The 22,723-nt window shown below is 43.2% G+C and overlaps 1 protein-coding gene across 2 annotated transcripts in view; it reads left to right on the top strand.

Moving 5' to 3' along the window:
• The window catches only part of TENM4 (teneurin transmembrane protein 4), a 768,234-nt gene that overhangs the window by 345,468 nt on the left and 400,043 nt on the right, over positions 1-22,723 (top strand). For both annotated transcript variants that reach the window (XM_034759079.1, XM_034759080.1), the window contains one exon: positions 1,204-1,473. In XM_034759079.1, the coding sequence (XP_034614970.1) occupies positions 1,204-1,473 (270 nt within the window). The remainder of the gene's footprint in view (positions 1-1,203; positions 1,474-22,723) is intronic.

Here is a 22,723-nt window from a genome sequence, read left to right on the forward strand (position 1 = left end):
ATGAGGTTTCCTGATGCATGAGAATGTGAACACTACTTATTTATACCTTCGCAATACTTTGCACTACTGTGGTGAACATTGTTCCCATTTTGCAGATGGGAAAAATGAGGCACAGACAGGTTAAGTAACTTGTCTGATGTCACACTGGAAGGCTGTGATACAGCCAGGAAGCAAACCACATCTTACAATTCCCAGTCCTGTGCTTTAACCACAAGACCATTAACATTATCCAGCTCTTCTTGAGGAAAGGTGGACTAGTTGCCATTTATTTTTAAAAGTAAATGACAAAACCAGCTATTTATGAGTGCGTTAGTAAAGATTCCAAGAAACCAAAGATGAAGAAATCTGTTACAAGAAATGCCAGAACCACGATAGTCCTCACAGGAAAGAATATGAAAAGTAGCTGGTGTGTTTGTTATAAATATTCATAGTAAATTACAGGCAAGATGGTGGAGACATGTTTTGTTCACTAGGACTGAAAATTCACTGTTCATTATACCACGGTTTACAGAGTCATATGTTAGGGCTAATAACAGGTGTCTCATCGCTTGTTGAGTGACACTGCTCATAGTTAATATCTTCTTAGTGTTTTACATTCTCATAGTACTGTTCAAATGCCTCACTGAATCCTCACAATATCTGAAGCGGGAGGCAAGGCATATCATCACCATTCTTCAAATGGTAAAGCTGGTGAAGAAGAGTTAAGGCCCTCATTTTCAAAAGTGGCCACTTTGGGTGCCTTAATTGCTGGCTGGCTGACTTGAGACACCTAGGGCTTGGTTTTCAATGGGAGTTGCAGGTGCTCACCAACTCTGACAATCAAGACTTAAGTGCCTCAGCTCAGGCATCCAACATTAGAAGCAAGTTTTGAACATTGGGGCCTAAGTTGCTTGCCAAAGGCCATGCAGCAAAGTCACTGTCAGGTAAGGGATTAGAACTCAGGAGTTGCTGTCTCCTGCTCTTGTGCTGAGAGCACTCGACTATAGAAGCATAGAAAAGTAGGGCTGGAAGGGACCTCAGTAGCTCATCTAGTCTAGACCCCTGCGCTGAGACAGGACTAAGTATTATCTAGACAATCCCGGATGGGTTTGTCTAACCTGTCCTTACAAACCTATACCACCTGCTTATCCGCTAATCATTCATATGCTGGACAGAAGAAATATTCCAGTTTGATTAAAATCACAATTCCATGTTCTCTCCTAGGAGCCAACTTCTCTTTGCGAGAGCTGGGCCTTGATGACGCTATGCCAACACACGGGACTTTATACAGGACTGATATAGGGCTGCCTCACTGCGGCTACTCCATCAGCGCTGGCTCAGACGCTGACACCGAGGCAGATGCCGTCATGTCGCCGGAGCACCCGGTGAGGCTCTGGGGACGTAATACTAAGTCAGGCCGCAGCTCCTGTCTCTCGAGCCGAGCCAACTCCAACCTCACGCTCACCGATACGGAACACGAAAACACTGAAACTGGTAAGTGACAACTCCAGATAGGCCTTCACAAATGCCTCTCTTCATAGTCCAATTTTAATCTGCCTTGATTTTTGATCCGACTAGGAGAAGGGAGGAAAATGCTCTTAATCGTCCCAGGGTGTGGCCTTCTGCACTGCCATACAAAATATTAATTAATGAATTGCTAGAGGGGCTCCTACTTATTCATCACAAACTGGAGATCAATAAGTGGCCGTGTAATACCCCATCAGCTCTTCATAGGAGCATTTCAGACAAAAAGCATTGAAATCTCCCCTCCCTCCATGCTTATCTCTTGTGCAGATTTTGGGGCTGATAGTTTTCCTCCCTTCCTGTCTGGTTCCTTGACAGTAGCTGCGTGGTTTATGTAAATAGGCTGGCTGCTCTCTGATGGAAGCGATTGTGAAATATTTTTAGAGACCTTTCCTTTGTGGGAACTCAAAGCTGAAGGTCATGAATTTTTTTTATTTTTGTAGCCTTCTCTCCCCAGCTGCAGAGACTCCTGCGGGCTTGGCTGGTGCAGGAGCTTTTTGGTCAGCAGTTCTGCGAGTCCATGTGGGAAGGAGAGAGAATTTTTATACAATTGTGGTTTGACCCTAGTGTTCACACAGCCCTGTGCCTTTGCACCTTTAATTTAATTGCTGCGTCTTAATATAGCTGCTGTCTGCTAGCCCCTCTGGAACTTGGGCTCAGCAAAGAAGGCTGACATGAAGTGACTGCATTGTTTGTTCTCTTTATGCTTCTTGATACGAGTATTGTAGTGACAAATTATGATGATTTTTACTTGGGAAGCCATGACAGGGTAAGGCGTACGCCACCCACATGATTTTCTGTTTAATTCCAACAAAATTACAGCTGAGGCCTGTTAAGGTTTTGTTAAGTGATAATGATATATGTTAGACAAGGCTCAAAGATAACAACCCTCTGTTAATGGGATTTAGGAATGGTTTGATATGTTTTTTCATTATCTTTACAGTACTTTTTTACTCCTTAAGTGCTGCATCCTCAGCAGGGTCACACCCATTATGGCAGGCGAGCTTTTTCAATGGAGTAGCAAAATCAGCAATTTTAGTTCCAGCCTTGGGCTATGTTGTCTAGTGTTTTGCTAAGTGACCTGTGGAACTGTTGGGTGACTTATGGGATCTTGACTTTGGGCACCCTGTTAGGTCTTTATTAATTAATAAACAAAACAAAACCCTTACATCCCTATTCCATTCTCTTGTAGTCTGGTCCTTTTACTGCGTCCCTCCCCATGGTATCTGAGCAGTTGTGATCCTGGCCTTCAGCTTTCTCTTTTACTCATGCCCACTAAGAAAAGCAAACCACGGAGGTTTAGGCTTTTTCACAGGAAAACATTAGCCTCCTAGAGTGTTTTTCAGCAAAACATCTTTAAAAAATGGAACCAGGCTTCCATAATGTGGTCTCTATTGGGGCAAATGCAACTTTGCACATCAAAATCACTTGCATGTGAAATTGTTACACTTTAACACTGGTGTCCGAAATTGATAGGCTATACAGTCACATATGTCTAAATACATATCTACCAGGTCACTCTCATTACCATGCTATCTGCAGGCCTGAAATGAACACAACTGAGTTATGTGCATGTACCTTCTGTCGCTTGTTTGTTCAAATAAAAGTTTGTCACATTTTTACAAGCAAATGACTTGTATCTCTAATGCTGCAGTTGCAGAGATGGAAGCCTGTTTGAGGCCATTTTAAAAGTTTGGTCTTTTAAACTTTTGGTCTGTTGGTTTTTCTTCTTTGGCAATTAGGCTTCTATATCCTAAACTATCAAGCAGGCTATTTTGAGAAACCCCAGATTTATGGGAGAAATGTTTCAGAGGACATGAGATGTGTACAGCAACATAATGCAATGACTCAGTCTACGGGATACCTTTATTAGTCAATATTAATTGTTGACAGTATTGATAAAAGCCATAGCCTTTAGCTGAACTCAATATGGAGCTTTATGAAGCTGCCATGAATAGCAGATTTTATGGGGTTCATTAAAACCAGTTTTTCCATTGCAGGCTAATGTCAGCAATTTTTATGTTCATTAATTATCCAAAATAAATAAGCAATATTGGCATCTAATGTCTGTAAATCCCAAGCCTTCTGGGCAGGTTTATTGTTAGGCCATAATTATGTTTTTGCAAAATCAAATATTTGATTCTTCACATTCAGAAGCAGGTTTGCACAAGTGCCAATGGCCTTGAGGAGAAGGCTTACTTTGGTTAGTAACTACTGTACCACCAGAATCCATCCTCTTGGCCTGGGAAAGACAGCTGCAATGGTGTTGATTATGTGACATGTGTATAATTGTCTACATGGGGCGGGGGGAGGGATAGCTCAATGGTTTGAGCATTGGCCTGCTAAACCAAGGGTTCTGATTTGAATCCTTGAGGGGGCCATTTGGGGATTTAGTTAGGGATTGGTCCTGCTTTGAGCAGGGGGTTGGACTAGATGACCTCCTGAGGTCCCTTTTAACCCTGATATTCTATGATACACAAAACCACCCATGCAGGCAGCAGGCATGGAAAACCATGAGATGCAGTGATCCAGCTGGTCCCAGTCTTTTCAAGCAGGCGAGTGCATTTGCTAGACTAAGTGCTTATCTTCACTGCAAAAGTATCTCAAGTTATAACTCGGCTGTTGCCTCGACCTTGAGACCACAGACAAAACTCTTAGCTCAAGTGGTGGTTCTTTTAACTCAGATTGGCTGGCCCATCAGGGGTATAGGCTATCGCTTGAGTTAGAGCTACTTGCTAATTGATAACACGATCGGTTTGTGCTGTTAACCCAGTCATCAGTGCAACTCCAGTGTTATTTTACAGTGTGGCTGCTCTCACTGGAGAGGAATTAACTAGCGTGTAAAGAACTTGAGTTAACTCTGCTGTGAAGACCTAGTCTAAAGCTTTGGCTTTACAAGACAGTAACGTCTTTATCCCTGTCTCCTGCAGCGTCTCCCTAGCTTAGTAATGTACCAGCCTTTCCACTGCTGTCTGCCTCAATTCCATAGGATGTCCTATAACTCTGTTGGTTTGAATCCAGGAGTTTGGCATCCTGTCAAAGATTAGGGTTTTGAGCAGTCCGAGCTCCCCTGCAGGTTAGAACACTCACAATGTAGGTGTGGGCAGTGTTGGCGTACCACGGGTCACCCCAGAGGCTCGATCTTGAGTTCATCATTCAGGTCAGTACGAGAGCTGTGGTGGAGTCTTTGGCCCTGATCCAACAAAGCACTAATACAGTTTATTGTGAATGTTAAACATGTGACTAGTCCCAATCCTGGATCGGGGCATGTGAGATGAAGGGACACTATTTTGCTGGGTAGCAATGGAAAAAGCTTGACGTATCTGTACGGATTCCCTTCCCCCTAGGTGGAAACCACTTCTTGCTGTTTTCTGAGTATTCTGAGCAGGGTTATACTACAACTGGCTGATAACATTTAAAAAGAGGTCTATGTGAAAGGGGAGTTCCATACTATTTTAAATGCAACAGACATTTTTTTCAGCTTCTGGCTGTTGCAAAGCAGTCCAGGTAAATAAGAATGGTTTTGTTTTGTTTGTTTTTACTATTAGGATTTAGTTTTGGCTCTATGTTATTCTGTAGCAAGGTACACACGTAGTTAAACATGAGAGCGAGAGAGCGAGAGAGAGAGAGCGCTCTTCTTCATTAGCCGTACTAGTCAGCAGTGATTAATGTCATACATGTGCAGAGTGGAGCTGATGTTTCTCTCTGTGATCATCTCCTCTGGGGAACAGTGTGGGCGCAGCATCAGGAAGCCAGAAGGAGCTCACAGACAGGATGAGTAACATCAGATGACTCAGAATGGTTCAACATCGCCCGATACTGTACAGAACCAACTGCTCAATTATGATATATTCTACAAAGGAATTATTATGTGCTGGGGAAGAGGTACAGTGTAATTATCTTGTCCGTCTGACTTGGAGATGGGCACAAATAAAAATCTTAGATTCAGTCACCCTTGAACTTGAGAGGATTTCAGATCCAGATCCATAATTTGTGTCCTGGACCCATGGCTATCTAATTGTGCTTTATTGCAGGTGGCACTTGAAAAAGTGAAAAACCCATGCATGAAACCAGTGTGATTTTTTTCCCCCTCTTTAAAAAACTGCATGTGAATTATTTGTTCACCACAGGGGCCAGAATAACACCACTGGAGCTCAGAGTCCTAAATGTAACCATGGAATGGAGACAGTATGATCAGTGTAGTGCCGCATTCCTCTTACACCGCCCCTTTAGAGTGCCAGTTCTGTTCAGGAAGGGTAGTTGAATCTCAACATCCATTTAGCTTTTGGTTCCACTAGTGAAATTGCTGATTAGTGCCAAATGTGGTGATGGTGGCTATAGTGATATGGACACTTACTCTTTGGTGACAAGATTAAGAACACTGATTCATTCCTTGCAGACATTCCAACACCTTTTAGATAGAAATTAATTTCCTTTCAGTCACTACTCTACTGGGTTGCATTTAAATGAACTTTGCGAAGCTCTCATGAAGATTGGCCAGGCAAGGAGCAATTCTGCTCTCCCAGCCTTACTTGGATGATGGTGAAAAAATGAATGATATTTTGCTTTCCCGTCAAAACAGATGGCTCACTCTGCCTGAATATGCGGATAGAATTTTGCAAAACTGAATTTTACTGGAAATTGGGAGGTAAAAAGTTTAGATAGCCCCATTATCAGTTCCTTGAGCCATCCAGTGCCCTAACCTGTACTCGTTTAATTAATCCAAGAGATTGCTTGGCAAAGTAGGAATCAATATAGTTTTTGCTAGTGAGAAAGGCTGACAAAGGCAGGGGAAAATGTCACTGACAAAAAGTTAAAGATAAGCCTTTGAGCTGAAAGAAAATAATAAAATTGTGTATGACTCCTCGGTATTTAAATAAGACTCATAACTATATCTTTTATTTAGTCATTAGGGGTCTGTTCCAATGTCCACCGAAGTCAGTGAGAAGACTCCTGTTGACTTCAATGGGCTTTGAACCAGGTCTAGATAATTTGGAGATATCAAAAGTGTTTGGGGCAACAGCCAGAATATCAGCTTGGAGAAAATTCCAGTGTCTTTGGTTAAATATGCTGCGCAACCTTATTTACCATCCCCAGGTTTCCTGTATATGTTTCTGTTCCTTTATGAGATCAGAAAGTTGTCATGATGATCAAACCACACACATCAAAATCTCATCTGCTTTTTGCAAATATTTTCTCTTTCGAGCTACATTACAACAGCTAAGGCAATCTGTGTCAAATTGTGCTTATGTTTGTGGGTTTTTCTCATTCCTTGCAGTGGTCTGTTATCCATCCATCTGATGTAGTCCATAAATACCAGCAGTGGCAATATCCTTGATCCACACCTTTTAAATCATTCTGAATCTCAGAGGGGGGATAATTTTTTTTCAGATTTTTTTGTATGCGTCCATTTCCTTGTTTCCTAAATCATGTTGACTCAGTTCACTGGCCCAAAATACAATTCAATACATTAGTATAATTAGCAGCACCAGAATTACTGTGTAATCTTAGCATTACAAATTATTCCTTAATACCCTTGTTGATTATCAGTGGTGACTTTTCTTTTTATTACCAAGTTTTGCTGACTAATTTCCTTTTAGGCCTCATACTCTGTTGTTAATATATTATTCAGATTGCAGCAACATCATCTTTTTTTCAGAATTAAATAATGCATTCTAAAGTACTCTCAGTAAATGAGTGCATGCCTCAGATATGTTTACTCTCATTTTCAAATGGCGTAGGCAAAAATGTGATACTCAGAGTAGGGAGATTTCAAAAAGATCTAAAAAAATCTTTCTTCAAAACAAAAATACCCTATAGGTTCTTATACGTTCCCTATACCATTTGAGTAGATAGAGACAAGAATAAATCAGAATTATGTAGGAAAGATTAAAGGCTTGCTGGCTGTCATTCATCCCTTGGTTCACCTAGCAATGACGTTATATTAACAAGATATCTCAGCTCGAAATTAAAACTGGCCAAAAGCCAGATACAAGATAAATTGCATAGGATAGCAGGGAACATAGGAGAATTGGAAAAACAAATAACCTGATCCAAGACTCATTGCAATCACTAGGAGTCACTGACTTTAGTGAGATTTGGACCAAGTACAAAGGATCCTTCTCCTACAAACTCTGATACTAGCCCAGACAATTAAGATTTCAAGAGCAGTAAGCAATTCTAATAGTCTATTGGGACTACCTAGATATTGCAGTCTATAATACCCCCTTTGTGGATGAAGCTGTTCTCAATCATGGAAGCCCAGATGATGACCATGAATAGGGGAGATACCTCCATTCTCTCAATCCTTTAGGCTGCTGATACTCTGATGAAGTGCGCTCTGTCTTGAAGTATCAGAGGGGTAGCCGTGTTAGTCTGAATCTGTAAAAAGCAACAGAGGGTCCTGTGGCACCTTTAAGACTAACAGAAGTATTGGGAGCATAAGCTTTTGTGGGTGAGAACCTCACTTCTTCAGATGCAAGTAATGGAAATCTCCGGAGGCAGGTATAAATCATACTGATTAAGAAGTGAGGTTCTTACCTACGAAAGCTTATGCTCCCAATACTTCTGTTAGTCTTAAAGGTGCCACAGGACCCTCTGTTGCTTCTGTCTTGAAGGAGACTTTAACTACATAAGCCTCCCAAGTGCCATCTTATCCACTGGAAAATGGTTCCTTTAAAGGCTGTCACACCCTCTCGGTTATTTTTGATCCAACTTTGTAGTTGCTGAAGTCATATAAGATAAATCCCTCATACGCCCTTTGTGTCACTCTCATGTCTTTTTTTCCCTTCCCCTTTCTTAGTATTAGGGTCTAGGCACAAGATCGGAGGAGAGTAGATACCTCTTGAAAGATAGAAATGTGTGAAATGGTCTTAGTCTAATGATATAGAATAGTCTTTAACACAGCTTTATCTCGTAGGATACTAAATTGGTTGGATCAGAGATAGCAGAGCTATAACTAGAGCTGGTTGGGAATTTTGTGGCAAAATTTTTCATCAGAAAAAAGACTATTTGTTGAAACTGAATCTTTTTTCAGGAAAGGGTTGGCTTGGTAAATTTCTCAACTCAAAAAAAATCAAAAGGTTTTGAAAAGGGATTTCAGCATTTTCAAAAGAAATGTTCTGTTTTTCCATTTTGAAACAATTGTTCATTTTGGAATTTAAGCAAATTATTTTAAAAATGGTCAAAATTGAAACAAAAACATTTTGAAATGATCTAAATGAAACGTTTTGATTGACCTAAGCTGCTTTTTTTTCAGAAATTTGATTCATGAAAATTTTCATGATTTAATGCAATAATAGGATTTTGACATTTTTGTCCCTGATTCAGAATGAGAACTTTTTTTTGAAATCTGAAAACTGTTCTTGGGACAAGAAAACCATTTCCTACTTAACTATTATCTCCCTTTACATTCAACCAAAAAGCTGTCGACTAAGTAGAAAAACAACCTTTAAAATCGGGAAACATTTGGATCTCTCTCTCTTTCTCTCTCTCTCTCTTTTTCCATTGCTGAATTAAGGACTAGGAGGCCAAAGCCCATTGAGGTCAGTTTCACTGGGCTTTGAATATTTTAATTACATTCAAATCAGAAGAAGCCAAAGAGTCTTGCAGTTGTAGTATCTGATCAACTAGTCTCCAGAAAAAAACAACTCTGAATGTGTCCCAATGGGAAAATTGTCCCAAACTAACCTGTATATTGCTTATTGCTTCATTCTCTGCCTTTAAGGAACTAAGCCAACATGCCATAAGGATAAGCTGCATGACAGGATGGTTTGTTGGTTTCACGTTATTTATTACTATTATTATTATTCTGAAACCAGTAAAAAAAAAAAAAAAAATCCTCCAAACTGAGTAATAGATCATGGATGCTGACATAGGCGGACTTGTAGAAACCAAATATAAAATAATATATTTATATAAAATAATAATATTTATTAATATTGCTGGTAACCCGCCAACTATTCTATACATAAATCTGAGTGTAATGAGTTTTGATACCATTTCCCTTTGCCTTAAATAACTTTCTTCTCTTGGTTCCAATGCACTTGAGGGAATACAGAAAGGTACTGATACAAACATACTGAGGAATATTTTAATGTCTTGCTGGCATGTCTGACCTCTGACAGGGAAGAACCTGTCATTGTGAAAGGGTAGATCAGGGCCCATATCCATTGCCAACTGATCCCTCCACTGGAGACTGAAGGCTTCTGTTTATCCAAAATGCAGACAGAAAATCATAGGCTTCCCCCTCTGTCCTCACATCAAGCCTCAAACCTGGGCTGAAGGATCACATCTAGTCATAAGATAGCAGCTCAGTCTGCATGGCCCATTCATGGGCCCGGCGCTTCTATTAGGATGCCATTCTTGGTGTATTCTTGTTACTTATGTTGCAGTAATGGCAACAATGGGCTAGTGGTTATGCAAACAAAGGAAGGTGCAGCCTCTGCCCTGAGAGCTTGTGATCTAAAAACCCATCACATATGCTGTTCATTAGCTGTTAGATCATAATGACACTGACTCCAATCCATAGTGCTGGTCAAAAACACAAGACTAGTAATACTGTGGCGTTTTCGGTGTTTACTGTAGTCATGTAGACATTAGTCATAATTTATAAGGCAATGCTTGGCCAGTACTAACATTGACTAGTTTTGAAAGGCTCTATTACCAATCCCCTCTATTAAAAAAGCCATCTCGTCCTCCCAGTAAAGAGGTGTCGGGAATCAGGGCCTGCAGCAGAGCCAATCTCTGGACACCCTAACAAGCACAGCTGGCCTGTAATAGGCTGCCTAATTGTCTCCACCGCCTGATTGGCTGGAAGCATCAGTGGACCTGTTCTTAAGCCCAGCAGTAGCAGCCGTTGAGTGGCTGCTCCAAGCATTTGCCCATGGCTGAGATAGCGCTTCCTTTGCCTCACTCCAGATAACTCAGTTCTGACTCTCACCTCCAATTCCTGACCTCTGACTGTTGGCTCTCGCTCCTGGCCTCTGACTCCAGTTCTGACCATGGGCTCTGATTCCTGGCTACGGAGGCCTACTGTAACCACTAGGCATGACCGCCCATATCTTGGTCACTAACAGAATGTGGCTCGGGCAACATGTATCTGTTTAGCATTGGCACTAAGTAAGAAGGCAAGTGTAGACGTTCTATGTTGTTTACGTGACTGGAAGGAGGGATAGTTTTTTGGTTAAGGCACTGGACTGGGATTCGGGAGATTGGGGTTTAGTTATTGGATCTGCTACAGACGTCCTGTGTGAGCTTGGCCAACTCACTTAGGCCTGGATGCACAAATGAAGTTAGATGCCTAAGTCCCTGTCTCAGCACCACTGCGATGCCCAAAACTCCTGCTCAACCCTGTAGGTGCCTGAACTCAGTGCCTGCATTTTTGCAATAAAAGTTCCCTCGGCACCTATGGTTCTGCCACCGAGCTTGCACACCGCTGCCTCCCTCGCGGTGTCCAGGCATCTGTCTCCCACCTGAGCCCCAGAGCGATTCACAAATTAGGAAAGATAGGCCACGTCAGGAGTGTGCAGGGCCTGACTGTGCGCACCGACTGGATTGGGCCCCTGAGGTGAGGTCACACAAAACAGCTGGAGGGGAGGAAGAGGAGAACAACCTCCCTCACAACTTTTAGCCGAGTAATTAGGGTACTCACTTGGGATGCGAGCAGCTTGCATTGATCTAACTATGTCCCTGCTCTCTGCTGGGAGTCCTGTTGCCTCCTGGGGTTCCGGTTCCCCACTCCCTGCCAGGAGCATGGCAGTCGACTGGACTCTGGGTATGGATCTCCCCGCCAGAGGCAAGAAGCCCCGGGCGGCTGCCCCCTCGCTCCCGGCGGGGAACAGAGAGTGAGAAGCCCCAGGGACAGCTGGGCTCCCAGTAGGGAGCTGCGCAGAGCGGAGAGCCCTGGCTCTCAGCCCCCCACACTGCCCCTCTTCAATCAGTGGAAGTGCTCCTGGTGAAGATGTGCACCTCACACAGAAGGATGTAGTATGGATATCAGCCTGTGGTGGCTGTAAGTCAGCCAAACATAGGTCGACTTAAGATTGTAGTATAGATGTGGCCCGAGTCTCTCCTGTTGAAGGTGTTACACTGTGGATAAATAACCAGAGTCATTGGACTGGGGGGGACAGGATCCTGCATCTCCCCCATCCTGGGAAAGTGCTCTAATCACGAGGCTATAGAGTCATTCTTATGCTGGGTCTTGCTGTCTCTTTAGCCTAGCACCCTGAACCTTCCAGGGTCTGTATATAAAAATCTGTACTGTAGGTAGGGTGAAGGCTTTTACACCAGGAACTTTAACCCAGGTTTCACACTGTCTTGGGCGGAGACTCACATTTCTGTCTCCAGACCAGGGATTTTCCAGGCTGCACAGTTCCCTGCCTACTCTGTGCTATTCCCAGCAAGGCTGCCTAAACAAGCCAGTGTGTGTGTTTTGCTTTCTCTTCAAATATAAACAGTATAATCTTCAGCAGTTACAAGTTATCCCACAGCTCTTTCTAAGCAAGCACATTTATTCTTAAGTTGAAAGCATTGCAGTGAACATTAAACAATTATATAAGAACCTACGTGCATGCTAATAAGTTTACCAGAGATCACCCCCCTCTTCAACTCTTAACAAGGGCTCTGGTAGGAGCCAGTCCTTCAAACACCACAAAGCGGGTTTTGTGTTAGAAGTTCATAACAGCCTTAGATCAGAGCTAGCACACCCATGAATCAGTTAGTTTTTCCTTTTATACCGCTTGGACCTTTGATTGTGAGACTCCGGGAACAGGTGATCAGCTGACAATGGTCCTTTCCTTGTGGCTTAGCTTCAGAAAGCTGGGTTTTTGCATCACCGGAGATGGAGAATTTGCATTCACCTCCCCCCTTGAGAGGTTACAGACAATCCCAGCCCACAATAACACATAAACCATTCATTTAATACAATGGACCCCAACGCTACTTAGACTTAATTCAATAAGGTCTCCCCAGGATATGGCAGGAAATTGCCCTGTCACAGTCTCTATGCTGATGGCTCACAGATCTGCCTCGCTCATCCACACCTGTCCATTTCTGTCCAAACTAAAATCTCAGCCTCACTCTCTGAATCTTTCTGTGGCTGTCTAGCTGTCAGCTCAAGCTCAGCTTGGCTAAAACAGAGCTCCTAATCGTCCTCCCTGTCAAGGACTCCCCACTCCCTCATTTTTCGATTACTGTAGACAACACCACCTCCCAGCCAGACACTTGCTCCCATCAACCAGGCATCAGCTTTGTCTCAGATCTCTCTCTCTGCAGCCTCACATCCGGGCTTTGTGTAAATGTTGCCAATTCTTATTCTTTCTTATTCATCCTCACAGCTCAGACTCTCAAGCTCTCCTCATTCTGCAGCTTGATTACTGCAACATCCTTCTCTCTGGCCTTGACAAAGGCAGTCTGGCCCATCTTATGTCCATTCACAATGCTGCCGCAAAGATTATTCTCCGAGCCTCTCACTGTGGCCATGTACCCCTCTCTGTGAATCCCTCCACTGGCTTTGCATCAAGCTGCTCATTTAAGCTACTTTTAGCGCCCTTCACAGTCAGTCCACCCTACCTGTCATATCTCATTTGCTGTTGCGTTGTCGGTGCTCACATCGATTAGCCCATGGTGCCAGCCTTCTCTGCCCATTTGTTACATTTTCAAACAGGCACCTTCATGCTTTCTCCCTTGCTACCCAACACAGCTGGGAGGTGCTCCTCATGAATATCTGCAGCGCTAGCTCATTATCCACCTTTAAATCCCTCCTCTAAACTCTCCTTTGCCGCGATGAGTACAAAAAAACTTAACGGTGGTTAGGCAGCTAAATATGCAGAGACCACTGACCTATCACACTGACCAATATTGTCTCATTGTTCCTGTGTACCCCCCCCCGTCTGTGTCTCTCCATTTGTTGTCTCTTGTCTTATAGTTAGAATGAAAGTCTCCTGGAGCAAGAGTCACCTTTGTGTTCTGTCTTTGTACAGCACCTAGCACAGTGGGGTCCCGGTCCTTGACCAGAGCACCTAGGCACTTTGATACTACAAACAAATAAATAATAATGGCTCATAAAAGCACTTTGAGATCATCTGGGATGAAAGGTGTTATATAAGCATAAGCCATTAGTGTTATTAATGCTTGAGAAAGCAAAGTGTTTTTTTCTATGGTTGGTTCTAATCCATCTAGCCACTTAATAAGCTAAATTCCCAATAGGAGAGATGGCAGATAGAATGCAGCATGTGTTCAGATAGTTCTACAGGATCTGTGAACTCTCTTAAGGATGAGATGTTCTTATTTCTCAGATGGTTGGTTTGATCCTATGCTAAGAGAACTACTGTGTAATGGGTAGAAGAACTATTTCCATAGATATATGTAGGAGGGAATTGGTATTGTTATTAAACAAACCTTTTAAGACACCTAAAGCAGGGACTTGGTTGTTAGAGCAGTGATTCTGGCTCTGAATTTAACGCCACCTCTAAACATCTTCACCCCGTGTATTGAAATCCAAGGTTAGCATTCTGAGGGCCAAGGTATGACTGGTCCTGAATGAGTGCGCTAGATGAAGGAGAGGTAGCAGGGAGCATCCCCAAAGACATCCCCAGTGGTACTGCTTGTTCTCTGTGAGCCTTAGTAAACAAAACATCTAAGCAGGCTGGGGCTGTGGGTAGGAGGGAGTCAACAGTGCCAGAACCAGTATAGGACTGTTAGGCTTTTGGGACAGGAGGGACCTCCTGGTGCTCCTCATGGGATGGTGCATCTGCGTGCTCGCCCCCACTCTGTGTTGTGCCTTATAGGCACAATCTAGCCCCAAATGGTGCTCCCCTTGACACAGCAAACACACAGGACAAAATTTGGAGGTGTGCTCTGATGGAGCATGTTTTTATTGCTGTGGAAAACATCTGTTGTGTGACTTTGAAAGCTTCATCCAGTTTCCTTACACAGTTTACAATTACTAACCCTCATTGCATGTTCAAAATCCTTTTTGAAAAAACATCAGCCCCATTTCCTACTTCCCTGCTCCACCTGTCTTCCTTCCCAAGGAACCACTCAGGTGGCAAACCATCCTTTTCCTTTATTCCTATCAGTGTCTCTGGTCAAAGTTCCACCCATGTTCTTATTTTCTTCACTGTGCTATAGTCAGCAAACAGATTTGTTTCTCTAGATAGAGAACAAGAGCATCTGCAAGCCAACTCATTTCCTTTCCAAAGTTCTTGGAGGGCAGCACTGGGGCAGAGTGGGAAAGAAAACACTTGTCAAGTGTTAGAGGGATAAAGAGAACTCTTTTTTCCTCTACTGTTATTATTGGGAAGATTCTCTTAGCCTCCCTACCTCCTTAGGGACTCGTAACATATTGAAAAGATCTTTCATGCAGACAGATAACAAACACACTGAAGAGCTGCATCAGAAAGGGAAAAAACATACTTACCAGTAATGATGTTTGTCACAATCCCTCTGACTTTCCCCATCCTCCAAAGGAAGTTCTCTGTCACATAGAGCCAAATCTTAATGCTCCTTATTCTGGTAAACTTCTTTAGAGCGGATTCACTGAGTGCTATCTTGAATGGTGGAAGTTTTTACCTCTGATATGGCGTGAATGACCATATAGGCTAGCTCCATTTGGTTCCTTCAGGTAGGGACTGATCGGGAAGACCACACTCCTCAAACACTAGGTCCCTTCCACTCAACAAATTGGCACAAGCAGTTGTCTTGTCTTGTCTGACGTCTGAACAGAATCCTCTCAGTTGGGGCCACATGTGAGAGGAAGAGTCAGGCTCATAGTGGCAGAGTGAATTCAGCTTTTCATCCTACCAAGGTAGGAAAACTGACTTGCATGATATGATGTGTGGCTCTCTGGATCAAGATTTTGATCCCGTCTGCTGTAATATAAGGATTGTCTCTGTCCAGACTTGTTCCTCCCTTCAATGCTATGTAGTTTGCATTGTACCAGTTGGCTGCCACTCCCTGCCCAAGAGATGGATACATTCAGTGCTTAGTTTGTGGCAGAGCTAAGCCGCAGCACCTCTAGGCTTGGCAGCTCATAGCCCCGGCACTTCTCAGCTTGCTGCATCAGTTATGAATGTAAAAAAAAAATTACTTCAGCCCCAGCACCTAATTGATTGAGCCCGGCACCTTCTTCATTACAACTTAAGCATTGGATACATTACAAGAGCTCTTGAGATCCTGTGAGATGAATGGCCTTGACGCCTTAACAGTGCTTTTCTGTCTCTAATATCTATGATGACTAAACCTTACAAAGTTCCTGTGAGACAGGTATGTGCAAATCAGCTGAGTGTGCGTGTGAATGAACAGCTACACACACAAATGGCCATTTGTGCATGCAACTCTCCTGTTTGCAGTTGCAGTCATGGTAATTATGCCTACTTAATTTTGAAAATTGTGCCCATCAATGGCTTGCCCAAAGTCACACATTCAGTCAGGGGCAAAACCTGAGGCTAGAGACATCTCAGGAGATCTGTCATCCAGTCCCCTACTCTATCCACAGACTTTGAGATGCTGAGTGAGATTCTCCACAGGTGTGTATTGGCCTAGCTCCATTGACTTCAGCTGGGCTGTTGGACTATTGGAACTCCACTGATTTATGCTAGCTGAGGATCTGGCCCTCTAAATTCACCCGAATGAAAAGAAGGCATTTTTCTGATGGGCGTTAAATCTGATTTATTAAAGTCCGTGAAAAGGTACCTGTATAGCAATTGCCTTTTTCTGCGTTACAAAAAGAAATTGCACTCTAAGGTAACTCTGTTAATAAAAAAATAAAGCTAGCACTACTGGTGCTTGAGGCACAAAGCAAAACAACAGTCTCATACAAGATACCCACTTGGTGAAATACTTCACCTAATGTCTCCTGAAACGATGATTGAAATGTCAGGGTTAGTTGGGTTTAAGATGGTGAAAGACCTTGTCAACATGGTGGGAACAAAATGCAGGTTTTAGGGAGAAATTCGCAGAACAAATCAACTGGTTGATTTAAAAAGACATTCTCTAGTCAATTCTGGAGATCCATACTCTGGAGGATCATAGTTCAGTTTTCGGTGTCCCACTGTTTGGATTATGTAGTAAATGTCAGAGTGCAGGAACTGAAGAGAAGGGGCTGGAATATAATGGAGAAATCCAAAGCAGGAAACTATCTTTTAAAAAGTGTCTCCCATTCATAAAGGAGAGAAAATATTTGTGCTGATATGCACATAGATATATGTTTTCTTTAGAGATGGTGGGTAGTTCATTAGCTTCTAAAAATGACACCCACCTAATCATATCTTTTATTTAAAAAATAAAATAACACCTTACACCTGTTAACCTGTATTAAAATATTGACCCGGTGTGCAAGAGCACTATTTTATAAGATGGTCCGTTTGTTTTCATGTATTTATAATTGCACAGGTCACACACTCAGTGCACTAAAGTATTTCACTCTTGGGATATGTCTGCACAGCAACTGGACACCCGCAGCTGGCCCCGGGGCCTTGGGTTGTGGGGCTGTTTCATTTCTATGTAGACTTCCGGGCTTGAGCTCTGGGACTCTCCCACCTCACAGGGCCCTAGAGCCCAAACCCGAGCCCCAAAGTCTACACAGCAATGAAACAGCCCCGCAGCCCAAGCCCCGTGAGCTCAAGTTGGCTAGCACAGGCCAGCTGCAATTGTCTAGTTGCTGTGTTGACATACCCTTGGAGTCTCTCTTCACTGCAGAGTGAGGTCTGGGTATTTCCTCTCAAGTTAGCCTCGCTTGAATGAGAGCAGCCACGCTGCGAAATAACACTTGAGGGACTGCGACCACATTGGCACTGCACTCATTCGTGTGAGGTGCTTAGACTTCTGGAGCCATATCCCATGATTCTTTGCACTGCAGAAAGAACTGCTCTATTAATTCTCTTTCGGTGAATGGTGGGAGAACACATCTGTCCTTTCTGAGCACATACGGAGAATTGTGAGATGGCTTTGGAGGATTAGTGTCATCCAAGTGGTGCTTGCCTGTGTTCACACTGCAGTGGTCAAATGAGTAGCTGATGAGTGGTGCTCACTTGAATTTTAGCCTGTAGCCCCTTTTGGGGCAGCCAACGTGAATTTAAAGCACCAACATGCATGAGGTGAGGTTTTTATGTGAGTGGACAGGACTGGAGTTATGGTCATCACACAAGTTAACTTGGCAGTAAAGTCAAGCTCTTATCTTAGAAAATATTAAGCTGTCTTTCAGGCTCTATACAAAGTCAACACAATACTCACAAAGTGAGGTTCTTACCCACGAAAGCTTATGCTCCCAATACTTCTGTTAGTGTTAAAGGTGCCACAGGACCCTCTGTTCCTTTTTACACGGCTACCCCTCTGATACAATACTCACTGGCTGTTGTGATTTTCCCCGTTGCCTGCACATTTGAGCCATTCCCTCTTAAATGATCACAAGCCACACCTCTCAACCCCTGGACCCTCAGAAGGAGGGGCAGGGAGGGACAGCGCACTTTGGAATGAGGGGCACAATGAGGGACAGCAGGTTTTTTTTAATGAAAATTTCCAAAATAATAAAAATTGGATTGATTCCCTGCTAACCTCCCTCTATTCCAGACACCCCCTGCCCCCATGACAGCCCCAAGGGACGTATACGTCCGTACCATCCTTCCTCCCCCAGAGGAGAGGGGGTTTCTCCTCCGCCTGCTATGGCAGCATCACTGCCTCCTTCTGCATGGGGAAGGGAGGGAGTTGCTCTTTGCCCAGTCTGACAGCAGCACTCCCCTCCCCCCCATTCCCTGCCTCTACCTGCATGGGGGTGGGGAGGAAGTTTGGTTCTCCTCGGCCTGGTCCAGCAACTACAATCTCCCTGCTTCTCCCTTCCCTGCCAATGTGGAACTCCCTGGTGCCCATTCGGGGGCCATGGGACAACCTTAAAAAACATGGCGAGATGGGAGATGTCCCGCACAATGTGGTACCCTTGAGAGGTAAGCACTAAGCCGTGTCTACCCCAAACCTTGATTCCTATGATCACAAACCAAGAGAGCCTTTGAGTTTTGTTTAGGAGCTGATCTTAGTTGTGGGCAATAGGGAAACATTTTCAATTGTACGGATAGTTGCACTGGGTTTATCGTATAAGTTGTTGAAGATGAAAGAAAGTAAATGTTGACCTACACGCACGAGTTGTGTTGCTTTAACTATACAGTGTGATTACAGTGGTACAACCCCTCCTTAGTAGTGTGGACGCAATTATGTTGATATAGCTTATTCCCATATGGACAGGACACATCCCATTCTGGACACTCACAGACTTTTGTGTTTGGGTCCTAGCATGCTGGACTGAGTGCTTTAATCTTCATGAATCTAGGCAGAGTCCACGCACTGCCTCTGGGTTTCTAGACGTACTTTCAGGATGCAGATCCTCTTATTACCACCCTCTTCTGAGAGCTCAGACACTACAGTCAAACTGGCTAGGTGCCGAAAGTAGGGACAGTTCCTGCAGACTCCCCAGTAGCTTAAACAAACTCTTCCCCAGTGTTGTGGGCAATCTGGGGTACAATTCAGCGCTCCAGGGGCATGTGATAATTGAAGAACTTTACACAGAAATGTTGAAAAAGATTTTAAAACCAATCACTCCTTACTTTAGTCAGCACAAGAAATAGACAGTTCTAGCTCTTTAAAAAAGCCCTGCCTCATTTTCCTCGCCACTCTGGAGTGTTCTTCAGGACTGGGGTCTGTGTCCTTTCGGGATTCCAAATCCCTTCTCCTGCACCTCTTTTTTCATGGCTTCTCTTGAAAATGGAGCCTGCTCTCTCCTTCAGACAGCTTCCTTTGACTTTGGCTGCTGCCATAGTCAAAAAAAATTCCTTGCCCTCCAAAAGCCTGGGCCTCTTTGTTCCTCTCTCCTGCCCAAACTTCCTTCGTCTCTTTAAATTCTTGATCCAAAAACGGTCGTATTTGTCCCTTTGTTTTCCTGTTTGGGGACTTTGTATTTTCCATTCCCCTCTCTCTGCAGATAAATTCGGTTGAACTGTTTTTTGTTTAGCTTAAGCATACTTTTTAGCATACCCATTGTCTGGCTAGAGTACAGTCATTAAAATTAATACTGTACCTCCTTTGGTTTGTTCTGTAACTTCTTGCAGGGTGAGTGATACATGTCAGGGACACTAAACATTGAGGCATTTAATGACCCGGCAACTTCATAAAAGTAACCAGAGTTCGTAAGTTGTACATAGATTCCCCAAACTGTCACATTGATACAAAGACTGTGAGTAAGCCAGGCCTTGATTAAGTAGTAGTGATTGAGGTACAGGGTGTCCCTGGGGACTGATGACCTGCTGGGAAGAGTTGATGAAGATGCGGTGGAGGGCCATTAAGTCAACTAGCCATTGGTTCCAGTAATGCCCTGCCCCTTGATCATTATTGCTAATATAGACGGAAAATGAAAATACAATATGTTTATGGATTTTTTTCTGGGTGATACAATTTGTTAGTTGTACATATTTCAATATATAATAAACAGTACCTCTTTATCAGCAGGCAGATTCATAAAATATGTCATCTGAAATGGCTTTGAAAGGTGTTTCAGTACTATCCATTTGTTTTGGTATAACAAAGGTCCATACTTTATAGAGCATAGAGGATGAACGGCAGTGTAGAATTGTAATGCAGCATTATTACTACATTAAATCAGGATCTCCCTTTTCTTATGGATGAGCAATCAAATAGAAACTGGCCAGGGTCTCAGCCTTCGAAGGAAAAATAGAATTCTTTTTGGATAGTGTTAGCACAATAGTAATACAAGGCAGTATTTGTACTGGCAACTCTAAAATTTAACAGCAGTCATCATAATTTTTAAAAAGTTCAATCGCATTATGTTTCATTTCACAGCAAACAGCAATATCACAGAACGTTAGGACAGGAAGCGACGTAGAATATACTATATCCAAATGAATCTGCAGGGGGAAATATTGGTAGGCAGAAGCGTACCAAGCAGTGTCTTGGTGAATTTCTGGGTGTTCTGTAAAACAGTGACAGTGATGTACCAAGCAGCAGCTTGAGTGGAATCTTAAACAGAAGGAGTATGTAATAGAGTACGTTGGTGAGATGCTCTTGTGAAGAAGCATTCAGACACTACACGCCACAGTTGAACTGCCACCATGGTACCATGATGCCTTTTCACGTTCTTGGAACCCTGCGATCTGAAAAGACAGTTTGACAATATGCATGCAGCAAATTCAGCTGGGAGAGTTTGCAAAATGTCTTTGTGGTTATATTTGTTTACGTATAGGAAAAAAAACGTAGGAAACCTGCTTTGGCCACTAAAACTAGGGAGCAGGGGAAAGTAGAAACGAACGAAAGTGACTGCCCCAAGGTTCATAGAGATTTAGCTCAAAGGTCGGGAGAGACTGAAACCTACTTTTTAAAACATATTTCTGTACAATTATTTTCTTAGTATGCAAAAAGAACTGCAGCCTATTGATTAATCTTACATTGCACTGGGCTGATTTCCTGAACAAGCTCAATATCGATAACTCAAAATCTGGGAATAAACCAGTGAACATGGAGTGTGGTTGACCTTAACAATAACCTTCACACTATGTCTGTGGTAAAAGCGAAGAGCAAGCATTGAAGATGATAATGAAGGCACTTGTTTTAGTGCATATTAATATGCACAGCCATTAAACACTCTTCCTGCTAGATTTTCATTTCACGAGCAAATTGGATGAGACTTAAAAGAGCATGGGGTGAAATACAGATTTCTAGATCCATTTCTGATGCCTGAATGTCCTTTATTGTGACCAAAAGACGTCAACAGTAAAGGTAATAAAGAACACTGTGTTAGAAACTTGAATTCTTTTTTGGCCTCTGCCACTGTCTTGCTGTGTAACTTTAGGAAAGTCACTTCACCTCTCTGTCCCTCTGTTTCCCCTATGGGAATATTGATGTGTGGCTTTTATAATGTGCTTTGAGATCTAGGTTGCTAACTGCTGTGGTGGTAGTTTTTATTATTAATTTTTTATTATACAATCTTTACATTATTAAAAGATGACATTAGAAGCTGTTCTTCCGCTTCCATGATAGCCCTGCTGTGATGGAATTAGCACACCTCTGTATTTGGCACTGATGGAACTGCTGCTGGAATCCTGTGTCCACCTCTGGAGCTCACAATTCAAGAAGGATGTTGATAAAATGGAAAAGGTTCAGAGAAGAGTCAGGAGAATGATTAAAGGGTTAGAAAATATAGACTCTAGGAGCTCAATATGTTTCGTTTAACATGAGAAGATTAAAGGGTGACTTGATTACAGTCTGTAAGTACCTACATGGGAAACAAATATTTAATGACTGGCTCTTCGGTGCAGCAGAGAAAGGTATAACATGATCCAATGGCTGGAAGTTGAAGATAGACAAAACCAGACTGGGAATAAGGTGTATATTTTTGATGGTATTAATCACTGGAACAATTTAACAAGGATTGTGGTGGATTCTTTATCAGTGGCAATTTTAAAATCAAGATTGGAAGTTTTTTCTAATAGATCTGCTCTAGCAACTGTTTTGGGAAAGTTCTTTGGCCTGTGTTACACAGGAGGTCAGACTAGATGATCACAGTGGTCCCTACTGGTCCAACAATCTAAGATTCTATGAGTGCATTGATGGAAATGGGTTCTATATAAATTATCATTTATAATTTGCATAGCATTGAATGTGCGCTAGCTGCTGGGGGTGAGATTTTCAAACATGCATAGCAGGTTTAGGAGTACAAGTCTAATTGAGAACCAAAGGGATAGGTGCTTTTGAAAATCCCATCCTTTATATTTACAAAGCAAGGCCCAGACTATGACAGACCCAAATGTGGGTTCACAGGATGGAGAGAGCATCCAAGACACCTCTTCTCGTTTGCGCACCCTCCACAAACTCCTGTCAAAATCACAATCCCTGCTCCCAGGCAACATGGGGACAGCTCCCTCTGTACACCTACATGTCCCCCAAACAGTGGGAGGGGCAGGGGTGAAAGTAAAATTGAAAACTTACCGGTATGGGGCTGGCTCCGGGCCCCTGTCCCCCGCCCCCCGGAAGGGGTAAGGCTCGGGCAGAAGGGGCGGGGCTGGGGGTCAGTGTCCCCCAGCCAGCCCTTCCAGACTGCCTGGCCTGCGCCGCCCGGGGGTCCAGTGGCGATTTAAAGGGCCTGGGAGCAGCAGCCGGAGCCCCGGGCCCTTTTAAATCACTGCTCCTTTTGTCCCCCCGCCCCTGGCGGCAGCACTTTAAA

The sequence above is a fragment of the Trachemys scripta genome, chromosome 1, assembly GCF_013100865.1.
Source record: "Trachemys scripta elegans isolate TJP31775 chromosome 1, CAS_Tse_1.0, whole genome shotgun sequence".
NCBI classification, from domain to species: domain Eukaryota; kingdom Metazoa; phylum Chordata; order Testudines; family Emydidae; genus Trachemys; species Trachemys scripta.